This window comes from Myxocyprinus asiaticus, chromosome 28 (assembly GCF_019703515.2).
Source record: "Myxocyprinus asiaticus isolate MX2 ecotype Aquarium Trade chromosome 28, UBuf_Myxa_2, whole genome shotgun sequence".
NCBI classification, from domain to species: domain Eukaryota; kingdom Metazoa; phylum Chordata; class Actinopteri; order Cypriniformes; family Catostomidae; genus Myxocyprinus; species Myxocyprinus asiaticus.
The window spans coordinates 19,133,317-19,148,890 of NC_059371.1; the positions used below are offsets into that span (position 1 = coordinate 19,133,317).

General features: G+C 38.5%; 1 protein-coding gene across 2 annotated transcripts; it reads right to left on the reverse strand.

Moving 5' to 3' along the window:
- Positions 1 to 876: 876 nt before the first annotated feature.
- LOC127419072 (beta-1,4-galactosyltransferase 3-like) lies at positions 877 to 14,389 on the reverse strand. 2 transcript variants are annotated; one of them, XM_051660153.1, is made up of 8 exons: positions 14,167 to 14,389; positions 13,812 to 13,897; positions 11,706 to 12,180; positions 10,727 to 10,932; positions 8,004 to 8,194; positions 4,352 to 4,474; positions 1,702 to 1,806; positions 877 to 1,564 (listed from the first exon to the last, which is right to left on the reverse strand). In XM_051660153.1, the coding sequence occupies exons 3-8, from the start codon at positions 11,965 to 11,967 to the stop codon at positions 1,288 to 1,290; spliced, it is 1,164 nt and encodes a 387-aa protein (XP_051516113.1). In that variant the 5' UTR covers positions 11,968 to 12,180; positions 13,812 to 13,897; positions 14,167 to 14,389; the 3' UTR covers positions 877 to 1,287. The 2 variants fall into 2 exon arrangements, with proteins under 2 accessions (XP_051516113.1, XP_051516112.1); XM_051660152.1 differs by having other exon boundaries at positions 10,697 to 10,932.
- Between the last annotated feature and the right edge of the window lie 1,185 nt (positions 14,390 to 15,574).

Here is a 15,574-nt window from a genome sequence, read left to right on the forward strand (position 1 = left end):
AATCGGTTACAAATAAGTACTTTTTTAGTCAAAAAGTAGTTTAACCCCATTACATTTTAAATTCTTCTAATCAGATTACAGTTACTGACTTTCGATTAATTTAAATTACTTTTAAGTACATTACTAGGGTTAATTTTTCTTTTGAATTCTATCATGTAAAATACACTTAAAAATGAATTATGTTCATATATTCACGTTTTTCTGACAACTGAAGGGTGTGCGCCCCCTAACAAGTCATTGTAAGGGAGAAATGTATGGTGAGGAGTGTTTGACTTGTGTGCAACAATGAACAAGGAGGACAAATTTGGCGGGCCGGGGTAGCTCAGTGGTAAAGACGCTGGATACCACCCCTGGAGTTCGCTAGTTCGAGTGACTCCAGCCAGGTCTCCTAAGCAACCAAATTGTCCCGGTTGCTAGGGAGGGTAGAGTCACATGGGGTAACCTCCGCATGGTCGCTATAATGTGGTTCGCTCTCAGTGGGGCACGTGGTGATTTGACCGTGGTTGCTGCGGTGGATGGCATGAAGCCTCCGCACGTGCTATGTCTCCGTGGCAACGCCCTCAACAAGCCACGTGATAAGATGTGCGGGTTGACGATCTCAGAGGCAGAGGCAACTGGGATTCATCCTCCGCCACCCGGACTGAGGCGAATCACTATGCGACCACGAGGACTTAAAAGCACATTGGGAATTGGGCATTCCAAATTGGGAGAAAAAGGGGGAAATTCCCCCCCCCCAAAAAAAAGGAGGACAGATTTACATTTTAAATATAGTTAAGTGGAAGTGTTTTAGAAAGTAAATTAATTATTAATGTGATTAGTTTTTCAATGAAGTAATGAGTAAAATATTTTTTTATACAATTTTAGAGAATTAGTCAATTGTAGTGGATTACTTTTATTTTTAAGTAACTTACCCAACACTGGTCATGGCATGTTGATAATAGACTTAAAGGGCATGAAAAAAAACAGAAAAACAGACCCACACAGTGGGGTAAAGAGCAGCAGCTGGGAGCAGGTTGGCTTTAAATATACATAGGACTTGCACAGGTATTGCACATTACATTGATAGGTCACTTTCAAGAGCATTTTCAACTCTGCCCACTCAGACACGGCTCCGACAGCAAATTATTGCACACTTGTGCAAATGTCAGCATTTCAGTGTTTGAAAGACATTCAGAGATGGCTGAACCCTTTGCTCAACACTTTCAGTGGAATGAATTTGTCTGTAAGAATGCCTAATATAAATTCACTCTGAGCAGCAATTGAGGTATGGAAATTTGATTATCGATATCATCCTCCTTTTTGTTTTACAGGAGCATTCGAAAGAACATTTGAACTTCCGTTATTGGCCTTCAAATGGGCGGGTTCTAATTTTGAAGGATTTGTGATGACCACACCCACTTTTCCAGCCTGCAGAGCCTTAACAGAGGGATGGTGAGGATTATCTCCAATGTTCACTGATATATTAGTGTATAATGGCTCCAGCTCTTTGGACAAGAGCTCATACGTGAGTGAGCTCAGTCCATCTGATCGCCAGTTCAGTCTTGTGCGCTTAAGCAAGTCAAACCTATGACAGTGAATGCATGAAGGGGATCAGATTTGATAAACTGACTATAGAAATCAATATACACACATTAAATAAGGATTTTCATTGAGGTTTAATAGTATAGCTGTAAAAAAAGAACAAAGGACAAGTGACCTCACCTTCTAAAGTTCTGCTCATTACCCTGATCTTCTTTATGTTTGATCATCTTATAATGACCGATGGACATTGGGGGACGCACTATCTTCATTCCAGAGAGACGGACTCTGAAGACAAAACCACAGGGCAAGTAAAGATAGTACTATAGAAGATAAGCATCCAGAAGAACGATGGTATGAATTACCAAGGGGACAGAGACAAAAGAGAGAGCAGTACAAACACAACAGGCAAACCACTTCCAGCAGAGTCCGCAAGGTGGACCAGATGGATGTGCTTACACAGCTAAAAACACTGTTGATGAGGATTCTTTAGAAGACTTTTACCACAACTGCTACAAATTTTCAGATCAAAACAGAAGATAAAAGTTACTCACCTTCAAATGGGACCAACCCTGTTCTTCTGTGAATTACAAAAGGAGCTGGAAGGCTAGAATGTCCACACTTTTCCATACGACAACAGTGAAAAGTGACCATAGATGTTAGGATTGTAATACAATTAAGTCAGTCCATATGACTTAAACTTTGGACCTGTTCCTCACACAAAGCTATCAAATGGCTTGAGAAGTCTTGGAATATAGTGCACAAGCTGTATGGTTGTTCTACCCTTTATTGAAGCCATGATGATCACTATTAATTGGTATTGTATGGAAAAAAAGAAGCATGCACATTTTTCAAAATTCATCGTTCTCTTTTTGTGTTCCACAGAAAAAACAGACAGGTATGAATAACATGTGTAAGTAATAATAACAGAACTTTATTTTATTTTATTTTTTGATAAGGTAAAATAAGGAAAATACAGGTCAAGCAGGTTCATCTAAAGGTGGAGTCTAATCCAGGTTTGGAATACCTAAAACTTTGGGTTCTCACCTCTGGGTTAGGCCAACATATCAAACTCATGGTTATTAATATGGCAATCAGATTTGCAAATTACCACAAGGATGTTCTCCAACACATTTAAGTTCAGTTTTTCCCAACACAGATTTGAGAGAAGCCTTGAAGCCTTGTCCTGGATTATTGTGATTTTTTCAAACACGCTTCTTAACTTAAAATCCTTTTAGTCTTGTACTGGATTTAAACCGGGCCAAGAAAACTCAAGCATATAGTGTACAGGGTTCCCACAACTTTCGACCAATTAATTTCCAAGATTTTTCCATCACTTTTTCAGTTTGATTACTGGACAAGGATTGTTATTTATATAAACAGATTTTAAAATAATTTTATAAAGCACTCACAAAGAACAAATTCTAGCTGATAGAATATTATAGAGTTGTGCATGACAAAGCAAAATATATATTCACTGTAGACATATCTATACATTTTCCATGACATTTTAAGATTTCCTGAAATTTGCAGGTTTTCCATAACCGTGGAAACCCTGAATGTAGCAATCCGGGTATGTATACTAAACAAAGAATACGAATAAAAATTCATGCACTGAGAGGTTCTTCCTTGTCAAGGATGCTCAGCAGGCCTCAGTGAGCATTAGAGGCCGGGCAATGACACAGAAGAGAGAACCAACCATACAGAAAGTGTTTTTCAAATCCTCAACACTATAAATAAACCACTGAGACTGACTCAATCTGGATTCAAGACTTCAACAACTTGTAGACTTTCCATCATCTCCAGTAAGTTTCTCATTGTCACAGAAATAAAATTACTTGTAATCGAATCAAAAGGCAATCACCACTGAAGTAATAATAAAATCTAAATTGCAAGTCAGCGTTTGAAGCCTTGAGACCAAACTGGTGATTTATGCAAGTACTTACTGGTCCCTCCTTTGGCTATGCGGAGGAGGGCATGAGAAATAGACGGATGCAGTGAAAATGAGAATAATGACAAGAGACAAATGCAAATATAAAAAGAAAGATGGAGGAGAGCTGACAGACATGCGACAAATGCTTAACAAGATGCACCTCTGATGTAGATGTGCCAGTTACTGTGATTGAGATTACAGTATGTACACTAAGGATGTCATGATACCAATATTTCAGTAGTCGAAGCCAATACCAGTGAAAGTTCGTGATTCTCAACACCAGTTTTGATACCACAGCAAAAAATGTTATATTATTAATACTTGTAATGTACTTCTTTATTTAAAAAGGAAAAAATATTAACATAAAAAACAACAATGGCATGTATTCCTGAAGTATTTCTGATCTAAATAAAGTGCAAATTTTTCAGGTATCTAACAGCAGTATCAACTACTCAAATGAACATTCAAATATAAATACAAATTTAAAAGCACTCAAATGTAAAATAAAACAAATTATTGGCATGTTATTGGAAAGTCTTCACTGCATGATTTTTAAATAAAATATATTATATAGGAGGACTTTAATTCAATTAATTCAATATATAATTAAAATAACATTTACACAGTATTTAATATGAAATTTAGATTTAACACACAACAGTTACTCGGGCATTAACTTTGTGTTCATGTTCAGCTGTAGAGCTACTAAAGTAGTGTGGTTCTCTCTTAATCTGGCATTGTTAAAAAAAATTTTTTACTATCAAATTGGTCCCAAAGTACTAGCACTTCTGACATCCCTAATGTACACCCAAGGCTCTTTTTGTTTAAGTAACTTTTTTGCCCATGCCAATGGTTTGTGTGAATCAGTGTGCATGTTCGACTTTATTCTGCCGTCCTTACCGAGCTGCGATGTCATCATCTTCCCCTCCCCAGCCCCAGTACTGGTTAGGAAAGCCGTTCATTTTGAGGTACTGCTCCGGGGTTACAGCAGACACTCCTCCAAAGTATTGAGAGTATGGAAGCCTGCAGCAGAGTCGGAGTGGGTGATTTGATAAGGCACAGAGGAATTAAGGTCATCTGTCTCTACTAGCCTTCATCAATCATATCATCTGAAGTGTCACAGCTACCCTGCAGTCTAATATATACATCTGCATTACATCTTTACAGTAATTTTGTAGGGGTTAATGGAAGTTGGATCCCTATGAAATAACCAAGAATATTGTTTAAGAGGTGTTGTAATGATTTTGTGCTGGGTTATGTTTGGAATCACATACTGCCATTCTACTTTTACTGTATCTGCAATACTAAGTAATTAATTACTGTAATTAAATTACTTTTTCATTGAAAAATAAAGGGATTACTCTTAATTTTTCAGTAATTTAATTAAAGTTACTTCTGATGTAATTGCGTTAAATACTGTATAGACTATAGAACTATTTAACAACAGTGAATTTAAAATCGAAATGTAACGTCTAATGTTAAAATATGTGTTTTCTAATTTAACGCTGCCCCCTTAAATTCTTTGACCAGTTCACGAATAATTTATTTGATTTTATATTATTTATTTGAAAGAATTTAAAGAACAACTTCATGTCTATCCTTGTATTTTTCATCTGGTCGAGGTTAATAAGGGTTTTAGAAAGTAATTATTAATAAGTAATGCAATTACTTTTCAGACAGAGTAATTAGTACAGTAATCCAATTACACTGTAGAAGATGTAATTAGTAGTTAGTAATAATTACTTTTTAGAGTAACTTACCCACACTGCTTATGTTTGCATAGTATGCATATTTGCTGTATACATGGAATACATACATGAACTACTACATTTAGAAACACAACAGAGAACATCCAACACAAATTTCCCACAAGGGGGAAAAAACAAACACAAACTATCCTGTAGGGGAAACGGAATGTAATTAATCCAGGCTGGGGCAAAGGTTACGGGGAACAGAACCAACTGGACCGAGAACAGGAACAGGGATGAAACAGGACCGATTAAACACCACCAACATACAGACAAGACTGATAGGAAAACAAGCAAAGAAGACTAGAAACAAAATGAACTGGCACTGGACAGCAAACACGAGGAGACTAAAATAGGGAGAGAAATCAACAGGTTAACAAGACAGGGCAGGTGTGACTAATAAACTAACAATGGGCAAACAAGGAGGCGTAAGACAGAGTCACGTGGCGATACAGAAACAAAACAAAGCCACGTGCTCTCACAAGACAACAAAACACTCGAACGGCATGAGCGCACATCGCCAAGACAATAAAGGCAATATACTCTCATGCCAACCGACAAACAAGATGAGAGAATGCGTAGCAACACCAAACAAAGCAATGCCACGCATTCTCACGCTAAACAAAACCTGTGCGAACGCCACGCAATGCACGCAACAGGCAACAAAAATAAGACAGGACACTTGTGCGAGAGTTCTTCCACACACAAACCCGAAATCTCAGACCAAAGTGACCGAACCTCAGCACAATGCAAAGACAGCTCGCGACCCGGGTGCATATTATTGACGAGAGTGCATTCTGCCAAGATGACTTAAGCGCGATGCACCCACATCAATATCAAACAGACATGGAGCATAAATGTCTGGATCCCGACACAGACTGAAACCGAACCAGACAGGAAGTCAGGACCCAGACACCATACTCCAGACATGAAACAAGACAGATCGAAGAGCACACGGCAGGGAATACAATCAAAACTGTGTGCTCACACAAAGACAGACAACAAAACACAAGACAGACATGGGACGATGATGCCACGGTCCTGTCAGACAAAAACCCAGACTGACAGGACCGTGACAACAAATTAGACTGGTGTTTATACTGTTTATACTGACTGCAAACATAAAAGTAAAATCAATGTTAAAAAAAAATAACATTAAGTATGCCAACTGATTACATTTTTTTTAAGTGTGCATTATACAATACAGTATATACTGTAAGCAGTAGGCTAGTATTTCATGCCAAACATAAACTTTTGCAGCATGTTGGAAGGTTGTTCATTAAAGTTTCATTAACCAGGTTCGGGAGGATCAAGTTCATTTAATCTGACCACATTTGGAACTATATGATATTTAATAAATGATGACAGAATTTTTATTTTTGGGTGAACTATCCCTTTAAGCTCCTAGATCACATATAATTTCCACAACCCATGTTTTTTAATGTTTGCTTGGTTAACCGATTAGCACAAAGGTATATAGCAGTACAACCCATTAAACCCAATGGTCTCTTATCCAGGACCACACAGCCAGAGTAAGAGTATATAAACAGCTGCATACCTCTACATGGCACCGAGTGTTTTCAGCATCCCTCCACCCCCCATCCTCTCCTATCTATTCAATCAATACTAATCCAAATCTTGGGGGTATTCGAGCTCGGGTCAAGTCTCGAGCCTCGAGTCCCTTCGCCCCGGACAGCAAGCCACACATTTACACTATCCTTAACACAGGATTACATTAACTTGCAAATTACTGAAAGGAACTGTGTGTGTGTTATCTGAGGGGTATACTGTGACTGTTCTTTCAACCTGGCCTCCAGAGATCACACAAACTCCCAAAACCTGTACTACGTTCTTTAGTACTATTCATTACATTTTGAGTGATGGCTAGATAGGCTGCTGCTATGTATCTGTCTTTTTGCATCCTCATCTCTCTGTCTACCCCAGGACTAACTCTCTGGGTCATGTCTAAATGCTTTTCAGCCTTCAGTGGATTCATCACAAAGAGGTCCTGATGCTGTCCTCAGCCTTGCTGGAGAGAATCTTTGGGTTGTTTTCTCTACAATCTTTCCCTCCCAGTGAATGTTTATATCTAGGTAGACATTGTGACTGCAGACCGCGAACTACAGACTCGGTGACCCGAGATGTGCAGACCTGGATGTCACTTCATAGCACCAGACCCATGTGTTTACTGCATAAACCGTGTCAGAACTGATAATGAAGGAGAGACATTAATGAACTTTATAGTCTATTGAACCACGTATGAAGAGGAAGAGGTATGTTTTTGCTTCTAGAAGTTTTCTAATATTTGAAAATTGAGGGGTATGATTTTTGTATATGGCTAATTGTTAAAGTTTTTCATTTTGAGTTATATTAATCCTTGAATTTACTTGATTCACGCCACTACGGAACTGTAGAAAATGCAATTCTTTTATTTATAAGACATTTATTTATTACATTTTCTCTGACTTAGAGACACTGCAAGAACAAAACAAATTAGCCCGTAAATTTGAGTGCTTATACCGATATACTGTCATACCAACTGCAAACAGAAGAGTAAAATTAATGTAAAAACATAATATTTTCAGTTTCAATGTGATAAAATAAAGAACAAGGGGTCATATTATCAAACTTATTTAAGTTTCTTAAATCTTAAGTTACTTAAGTGAAGTTTAGTTACTTCCTCGAGTTTATGTCTTCAGTTAAAATCTGACAAGTTCAATTTTCATAACTAGAATCCTGGATGTTTCTGTAATTCAGGCCCTGGTCCATAAAGCTATGAAAACTGGAGATAGTGGGTAGGGTACCTGTATCTGAACTTGTCCATAGCCACGGAGTGATGTGTAGGGTACTGGGGGTGACAGGTGTAAGTATTGTGGTCATTCTCGGGGAGCAGGTCTACGTCATGCAGGAAAATACAGCTCCAGTCCTCCTCTTTCAGTGCCTCACGCACCCCAACATTCAGCAATTTTGCTCGGTTAAATGTAGAATTCCCTGACTGATAACACAGACTATGAGTAAATCATGTGTACACAAATGCACTGTTTCAGCAGGAATAGAACCCTGACAAAGCTTGAAGTACTATATGGCCAAAAGAATGCAAACACTTTCTTCAAAATACAGGCCCCTTAATTCCAGTGAAGACAAATTTGAATGTTATCCATCTTATTTTGCAACACTAAAGTAAGCAAGCGGTAGCATGTGTGACAAAGTTCTGCATCATTAGCCATAATGTAAATAACTAGAAGGATAATAATACCAGAAAAAAAGTGGTGTGGCCTTATAAACTGTCACACAACCAAAGGATGTATAGCAGAATAATATGCTAATGGCGAATCATTTTCTAACATCAGCATTTATAGTAAAAGAGCAAGTAGATCATTCAATTTTTGCTGAGTTGTATTGAAGAGACGATAACAAAATTTTACCAAGAGCGTGAGGATGTAGTCTTTCTTGTCTCCATGTAAACCTCCATTTATACATATCGGCATAACCTCCAATGATGCCTGATATTTCATAAGCCATGCTGAATTTGAGATCTGCATGTCTACTTACTATACACTGTCAGGGTTCCCACTCTTTTCAAGGCAAAATTTTCCAGGACATTTCCAGGAGATATTATGTGCCTCACAGTTGTAATATTTAAGCAAAATCACATGAGAGGCCATTAAAATTGTGGTTATCTGATTTTTTTTTATTTTTTTTATTATTATTATTATTCCGTATTCGATAGTTTAATTAAATTTAATTAGCAAAATGGTGTCTAATGAAATTAATTTGTTAAAACTTTAATCAAACAAAAATAGAATTATTTTAATTAATTCAATTTTTCAACATATTACATTATTTTTAACAGTTAAGTGCTTTTCTACAAAATCCTCACAGCACAGTCTGAAAAGTGCTGCACAACAGAACATCACAGATGTGAGATATTGCTTGAATACATTATTATTATTTAATTGCATTAAACATGATATTTTACCCATTTCACGCATCCATCCAAATTAAGCTTTTATTTTGCCATTCTATGTGCTTTTGATGGTAGTTTCTCACCACTGGATAAGCAGTTTAATACATGGTGTGATTATTAAACCCCAAAAAGCTATGATTCCTTTAAAATACAAATATTTAGTCTGTATGTGCTGCAAGCTTCACAGCGCTCTGCTCACTGTCATTGACTACACACATACACACACCCAGAGCACGCGTGATGCTCATGAGAGGTGTTTTCAGCACACAGTGATTCCATCCTTGTTTTCTGGATCGTGGAAATCAAAGGACCCTACATGTGGTAACGGCAGTATAAGCAGACTCTCTTGTCATTGAATTATTGAAATTTATTTAACTACCGCAGCGTAAAGGCTTTATAACCACGCTCATGGTATGAATTCAATTTAAAAAACAAAATCTGCGGCCCGACCATTGTCGTTGTCTAAAGTAAAAAACTTCAAATGTTTATGTAGTTTACACTACAGCAGTGTTAGAATGAAAATAAAATTGCACTATATCAATACTTGTACATGTAACAGAAAAATTGTCAGCAACACAATCGAACATATTTTCCAACAAATATTTTCCAGGACATTTAGGCATTTTTTTCCATGACTGGAAAACTGCATTGCAAAATTCCAGGTTTTCCAGGACACGTGGGAACTCTGCACTGTACAGAAAGAGAGAATGTTTTCTGACAAGAAAAGAGAGAGTGTGTTTATTATTTTGCAAAGATGAAACAAGATGCAGTTTTGGTGAAATAAAAACTGAGGCAGCAAATGAACTGCTGCTTTTCGCAGCTGATGTCTGCCCTCTCTCTCTCTCTCTCTCTCTCTCTCTCTCTCTCTCTCTCTCCTGGTTGTGCAATGTTGGTGGTAGCTGTGACGACAGAGCTGAGGACTGTCTGTTTCAGTGCCTGTTTTCTCATTCATTCCCTCTGTCTTGCAGTCTTCTGCCTATGCAACAGTGTGTGATGAAATGGTGGCATAAAGTAGAATACTACAGAACTGTGTGCTTCTAAGTTTGTGGCAACTTTTTTTGTTCCAGAATGACAAAGCCCCTAGCACAAAGTAAGGTTCACAAAGAAATGATTAACAGAGTCTGGCATGAAAGAACCTGACTGGCCTGAACCCCACTGAACACGTATGGAATGAACTGGAGTAGCGACTGTGAGCTAAACCCATTCCCCCAACAACAGTGCCTGACCTCACTAATGCTCTTGTGTCTGAATGGAAGCAGATCCCTGCAGCCAACATCTAATGGAAAGCCTTCCCATAAGAGTGGAAGCTATTTAAGAAAAGGGACAACCAACTCCCTATTAATGCCTATGGTTTTAAATGTTTTAAATGTTCAACGAGCACAAATGTGTGTGGTCTTCGTGTGCAAACATACTTTTGGCCATTTAGTGCATGCATGTTTGCCCTTTGTCCCAGCTACTACCACTAATTACTGCTAGGATTCTTTCATACAATGGATGTGACAAGTCATTGAATCATCATGAACAAGAGACCTGGTGCACAATGTAAATGCTGTAGTGGACCTGCTGGCGCTGCAGGAAGGGGTGCAGATGGTAGAGGAGGGCGCGGAGGTGGGTCTGGCGGTTCCGGTAGGGGACCACGATGGCTGTGTGGTGCTGTGGCTCACAGTCTGGTGGGCGGTAATGACCCCCTAAGTTCACCAAGGGGTTCTTCTCTTTTATCTCCTCCAGGGAGGGGGGTGAGGAGAGGTGGACAGAAACAGGACCCACTGGCAGACAGCATGGGGAAAGAACACATTCACTTGTTGCATAAATCTTTTCCACATCAGTATCAAATTAACTGTTTAATGTGTGAATGGTACATTGTCTCATTGCAATTTTTATCCAATGTAAAAGACCTAATCCAATGACTGATCCATTTCTTAAAGGTGCAGTGTGTAATTTGAGTCACCAAGTGGAAATTACAAAAATAGTTGTTTTCAAACAGGTTTCACAAACATTTCTCCCTTAAGGCGAACTAACACCCCACCTCAAAGTCACATCCATTTGTTGAGCCAATGTTGCTGTTAGGCTGGATGGGATGCGCAAACAAACAGAGCAATGTTTTGATACTGCCACAGAGCCACAGTGTTTACAATTTAAGGGGAAATCAAACTATAAATGCCTGACTTAAAGTTGTCTCTACACATTTAAGGGATAGTTCACCCAAAAATGAAGATTCCGTCATCATTAACTTACCCTCATATTGTTCCAAACCCGTCTGACTTTGAACGTCAGCCTCAGTCACCATTCACTTTCAATGTATGAAAAATAAGATGAAAGTAATGTAAGTAAATGGTGACTGAGGCTAACATTCTGCCAAACATCTCCTTTTGTTCCACTAAAGAAATTCTTATGGAAATGAAACAACATGAGGGTGAGTAAATGATGACAGAATTTTTATTTTTAGGCAAACTATCCCTTTAAGCTGGGAAAGGAGAAAGTATTTAAACATAAAAAAATTACACACTTCACCTTTAAATAGTTAAATGTGAATGTTTACCCAGCAGTGGAGAGGGTAGTGCACAGTCTCTGAGCTGCTGTTCTGGTTCACTTGGTCCTGGGTGGTGAAGCAGCAGAGAGCTGAGGTTGGTGTAGACATCATGCGGTCGAGAGTAGTCAAACTCCGGCTCAGTGGAATGAACCAAAACAGACACTAGGCTACGAAAACCTCCCAGGGAGAAATAGAGGACAAACGCAAACTGGAAGCCCATCAACAGACCCAGAGTGCAAGGGGGGTCCAATGCTCGACCGCAGCGCAGCATTATGACATCAGACACAGAACAGGAGTGACAGTGTGAGTGATAGAGGATGGGAGGCACGGAAAGTCAAAGAGATGGAGATGGGAGAGATAAGAGAGGAGAGATGCAGTGAAGAGGGCATAATAGGCATGAGAGAGGAGAGGGGAAGGATGGCAGGGGTGACGAAGAGGAATAAAGTTAGAGAGGGAAAGACATCTACTGCACGAGTGGGAGTCACTGGAAAAAACAGGGAAACACAGAAATCAATCAATAGTCAGTGACAGATCCAGCACATGTAACTACAAAGGCAAACTTTAAAAGCGCCAGTGTGCACAGGATCAATGGTAGATCACATATAAAACCCGACAACACACTTTTCACCCCTGAATAACAGTGGCCCAGAGGCAAATTAAATTGCTTGGAGGTTGCTCTTTTATATTTCTCAATCATGTTTTGACTTTGTCTTTGATATTTCTTCAAAAATTCCATAGGAGAAATAAAAATGGAATGACAAGTGTATGTGATGTATCACCTACTGCATGTAATTGCTGACACACAGTACAGTTCAGATTGAAATTTCTGATTTATTCCAGACTTTGGTATCTTGGCAAATCTGAGCACAGTTTAAGACACTGTTAAGATCTGAATCCTAGAGAAGCCACATGTGAGATTAGATTACTGGAGTCTTTTGCATCGCAGAAAATTCTGAGAAGCAGGAGACTTAAAGGGATACTTCATAGTTCCAAACCTGCATGACTTAGCTGTGTCCCAAATGACACAGTATACACTGTGGAATTACAATATACACTAAGCACTCAGCCATGTAGTGTATGAATTTTAAAAGTGTAGAATCATCCCAAATAGAAAACGTAACTTTTTTTTTACTACATGGAAGCATTCACCATTTATGATGAAAATTCTCTCATCATTTACTCACCCTCATGCCATCCCAGATTCTGTAGAATGCAAAGATTTTAGAAGAATATCTCAGCTCTGTAGGTCCATACAATGCAAGTGAATGGTGGCCAGAACTTTGAAGCTCCAAAAAGCACATAAAGGCAGCATAGTAGTAATCAGTGAAACTCCAGTGGTTAAATCCATGTCTTCACAAGTGATTTGATAGGTGTGGGTGAGAAACAGATCAGTATTTATGTACTTTTTTCTATCAATCTTCACCTTTGACCAGCCTCGACCAGTAGGTGGTGATATGCACAAAGAAAAAAAAAAAAACAATGTGGAAGTGAAAGTGGAGATTTACAGTAAAAAATGGTCTTAAATATTTATCTGTTTCTCACACACACCTATCATATTCCTTCTGAAGACATGGATTAAACCACTGGAGTCTTATGGATTAGTGCTCATAGCACACTTCTTTTCGTTGCATTTTCAGTGTTAACATATTACTTACACTACAAAATGATGTAGAACAGTGCAGAAGTGTGCGGTTTGGGCCACACCTTTTCTTGCTTCGGTGGAACACAAAAGGAACATTTTTGCACAATCTCAGCCTCGGTAACCATTAACATTCATTGCATTTTTTTCTATAATATTAAAGTGAAAGTTGACTGATGCTAACGTTTTGCCAAACATGTTTTATGTTCCACGGATGATATGAAGACAAACAGGTTTGGAACAATATGTTTTATGTTCCACGGATGATAGGAAGACAAACAGGTTTGGAACAACATATTTTGAGTACATGACGACAGAATGTACATTTTTGGGGTGAACTGTCCCTTTAAGCAAAAGGTCTCCATTGCTCTACATTAAGCTAATCTCATTGCTGTCATGAGAAACATTAAGATACAAACGAAATATTGTTTGTGATTTGTCTTGGGGGATATTGTTCAAGTACCATGCCACTGTACCTGTGCACTTGAATGTTCATGGCTGGAAACACAGGTTATAGAGCGCACTGTCTTCCTCATCTTGTCCATCGCAAAATATTTTGCACCTTGAGAAGACAAACAGTTCAGCGGACTGGCAAGATGTCCTGCTTATTTTCGAAACTAATCGGTCTCATTTTTCTATAAATATCATATAACAATTTACATTTATTCTATAATTAAATATTACAGAATACCTGCATTGGAAATAATACTTAAAAAAAAAATAAATAAAAATAAAACAAGCTTAAGGGGAAGGGGAATCCGCGCAATAAATTCAACATGAATATTACGTGATTATTTCAGTACTTCAGGTCAAATGATTGATTTGACTCACCGATCTCAGAGACGTATGAAATCAAGCCTCAGGCAGTCCAGCGGCAGTCAATAACTAGGCCTTTATTCAGAATTAATTACACGATTGTCGAAAAGTATTCCTCTACGTCGCGTTCAATACTGTGTATCAAAACGCCCGCAGTCGCGTTGCTGCAGGTATAACGAGATTTTCAGTTTCCGAGATATTTGATTTCTCTGGGCGGAGCTTATGTTTATATTCTTGAGTTTCCTCAACATGCGCGTGTAATTGAAAATCAGCCCATGCAACTCAAATCGCAACATGAACTAATGGATTATTTTAAAGGCGTCTAAGTTAAAGGGAAAGTTCACCCAAAAATAAAAATTCTCTCATCATTTACTCACTTCCATGCCATCCCAGATGTGTATGACTTTCTTTCTTCTGCAGAACACAAACGAAGATTTTTAGAAGAATATCTCAGCTCTGCAGGTCCATAAAATGCAAGTGAACGGTGGCCACTAGCCAGAACTTTGAAGCTCCAAAAAGCACATAAAGGCAGCATAAAAGTAATCCATACGACTCCAGTGGTTTAATCCATGTCTTCAGAAGCGATATGATAATTGTGGGTGAGAAACAGATCAATACTTAAATCCTAATTTATGGCTGTGTCTCATTTTGAAGGCTGTGTGCTCCGGAGGTCACATTTTTGGCCACATACATCACGGAGGCTGTCTCGTTTCAGAAAAGCAAGTAGGACACTCCGAATGCAGCCTCCGAATGCGACCTTTCACGGGAATTCGGAAGATGCAAGAGGTGTATCCTTTCTTTTTTCCTAACACTAACCCTTTCTCAGAAAAATGATGCTGATTTACAGGAAAATATGACATTCAAATGCAAGCAATGTTAATTCCCAAGTTAAAATACCTCAGTAGATGAGAGTGAAATATATAATTTGTAAAATTCTAATAATATATAATGTAAAATAAAGTATTATAAAGTAAATATAAAAGTACAGCCACAAAATCCACATTCTTTTCCATCTACATTGTTGTATCTCTCCTAAAGTTTACCTCAGAGATTCCCTTCACACTCAGAGCGCTCGCGAAGGTTGAGAGCGATGCGTGATGTCATAGCAACCATAATACTTTCTGTTTCCGTTTGTTCTACGATGGCCATCTCGTTTGAACGAAGCTAATTTGAAGTTGAAGACACTTTGTATACTGCTGCCTACAAAGGACGCATCCTACCTTGAACCAGCCTTTGAAACGAGACACAGCTTGTAAATCTCCACTTTCACTTTCACATTCTTCTGTTTTTGGTGATTCACATTCTTCATGCATGTCGCCACCTACTGGGCAAGGAGGACAATTCGTGGTAAAAAAGCACTTAAACATTTATCTGTTTCTCACCCACAGCTATCATATCACTTCTGAAGACACAGATTTAAACA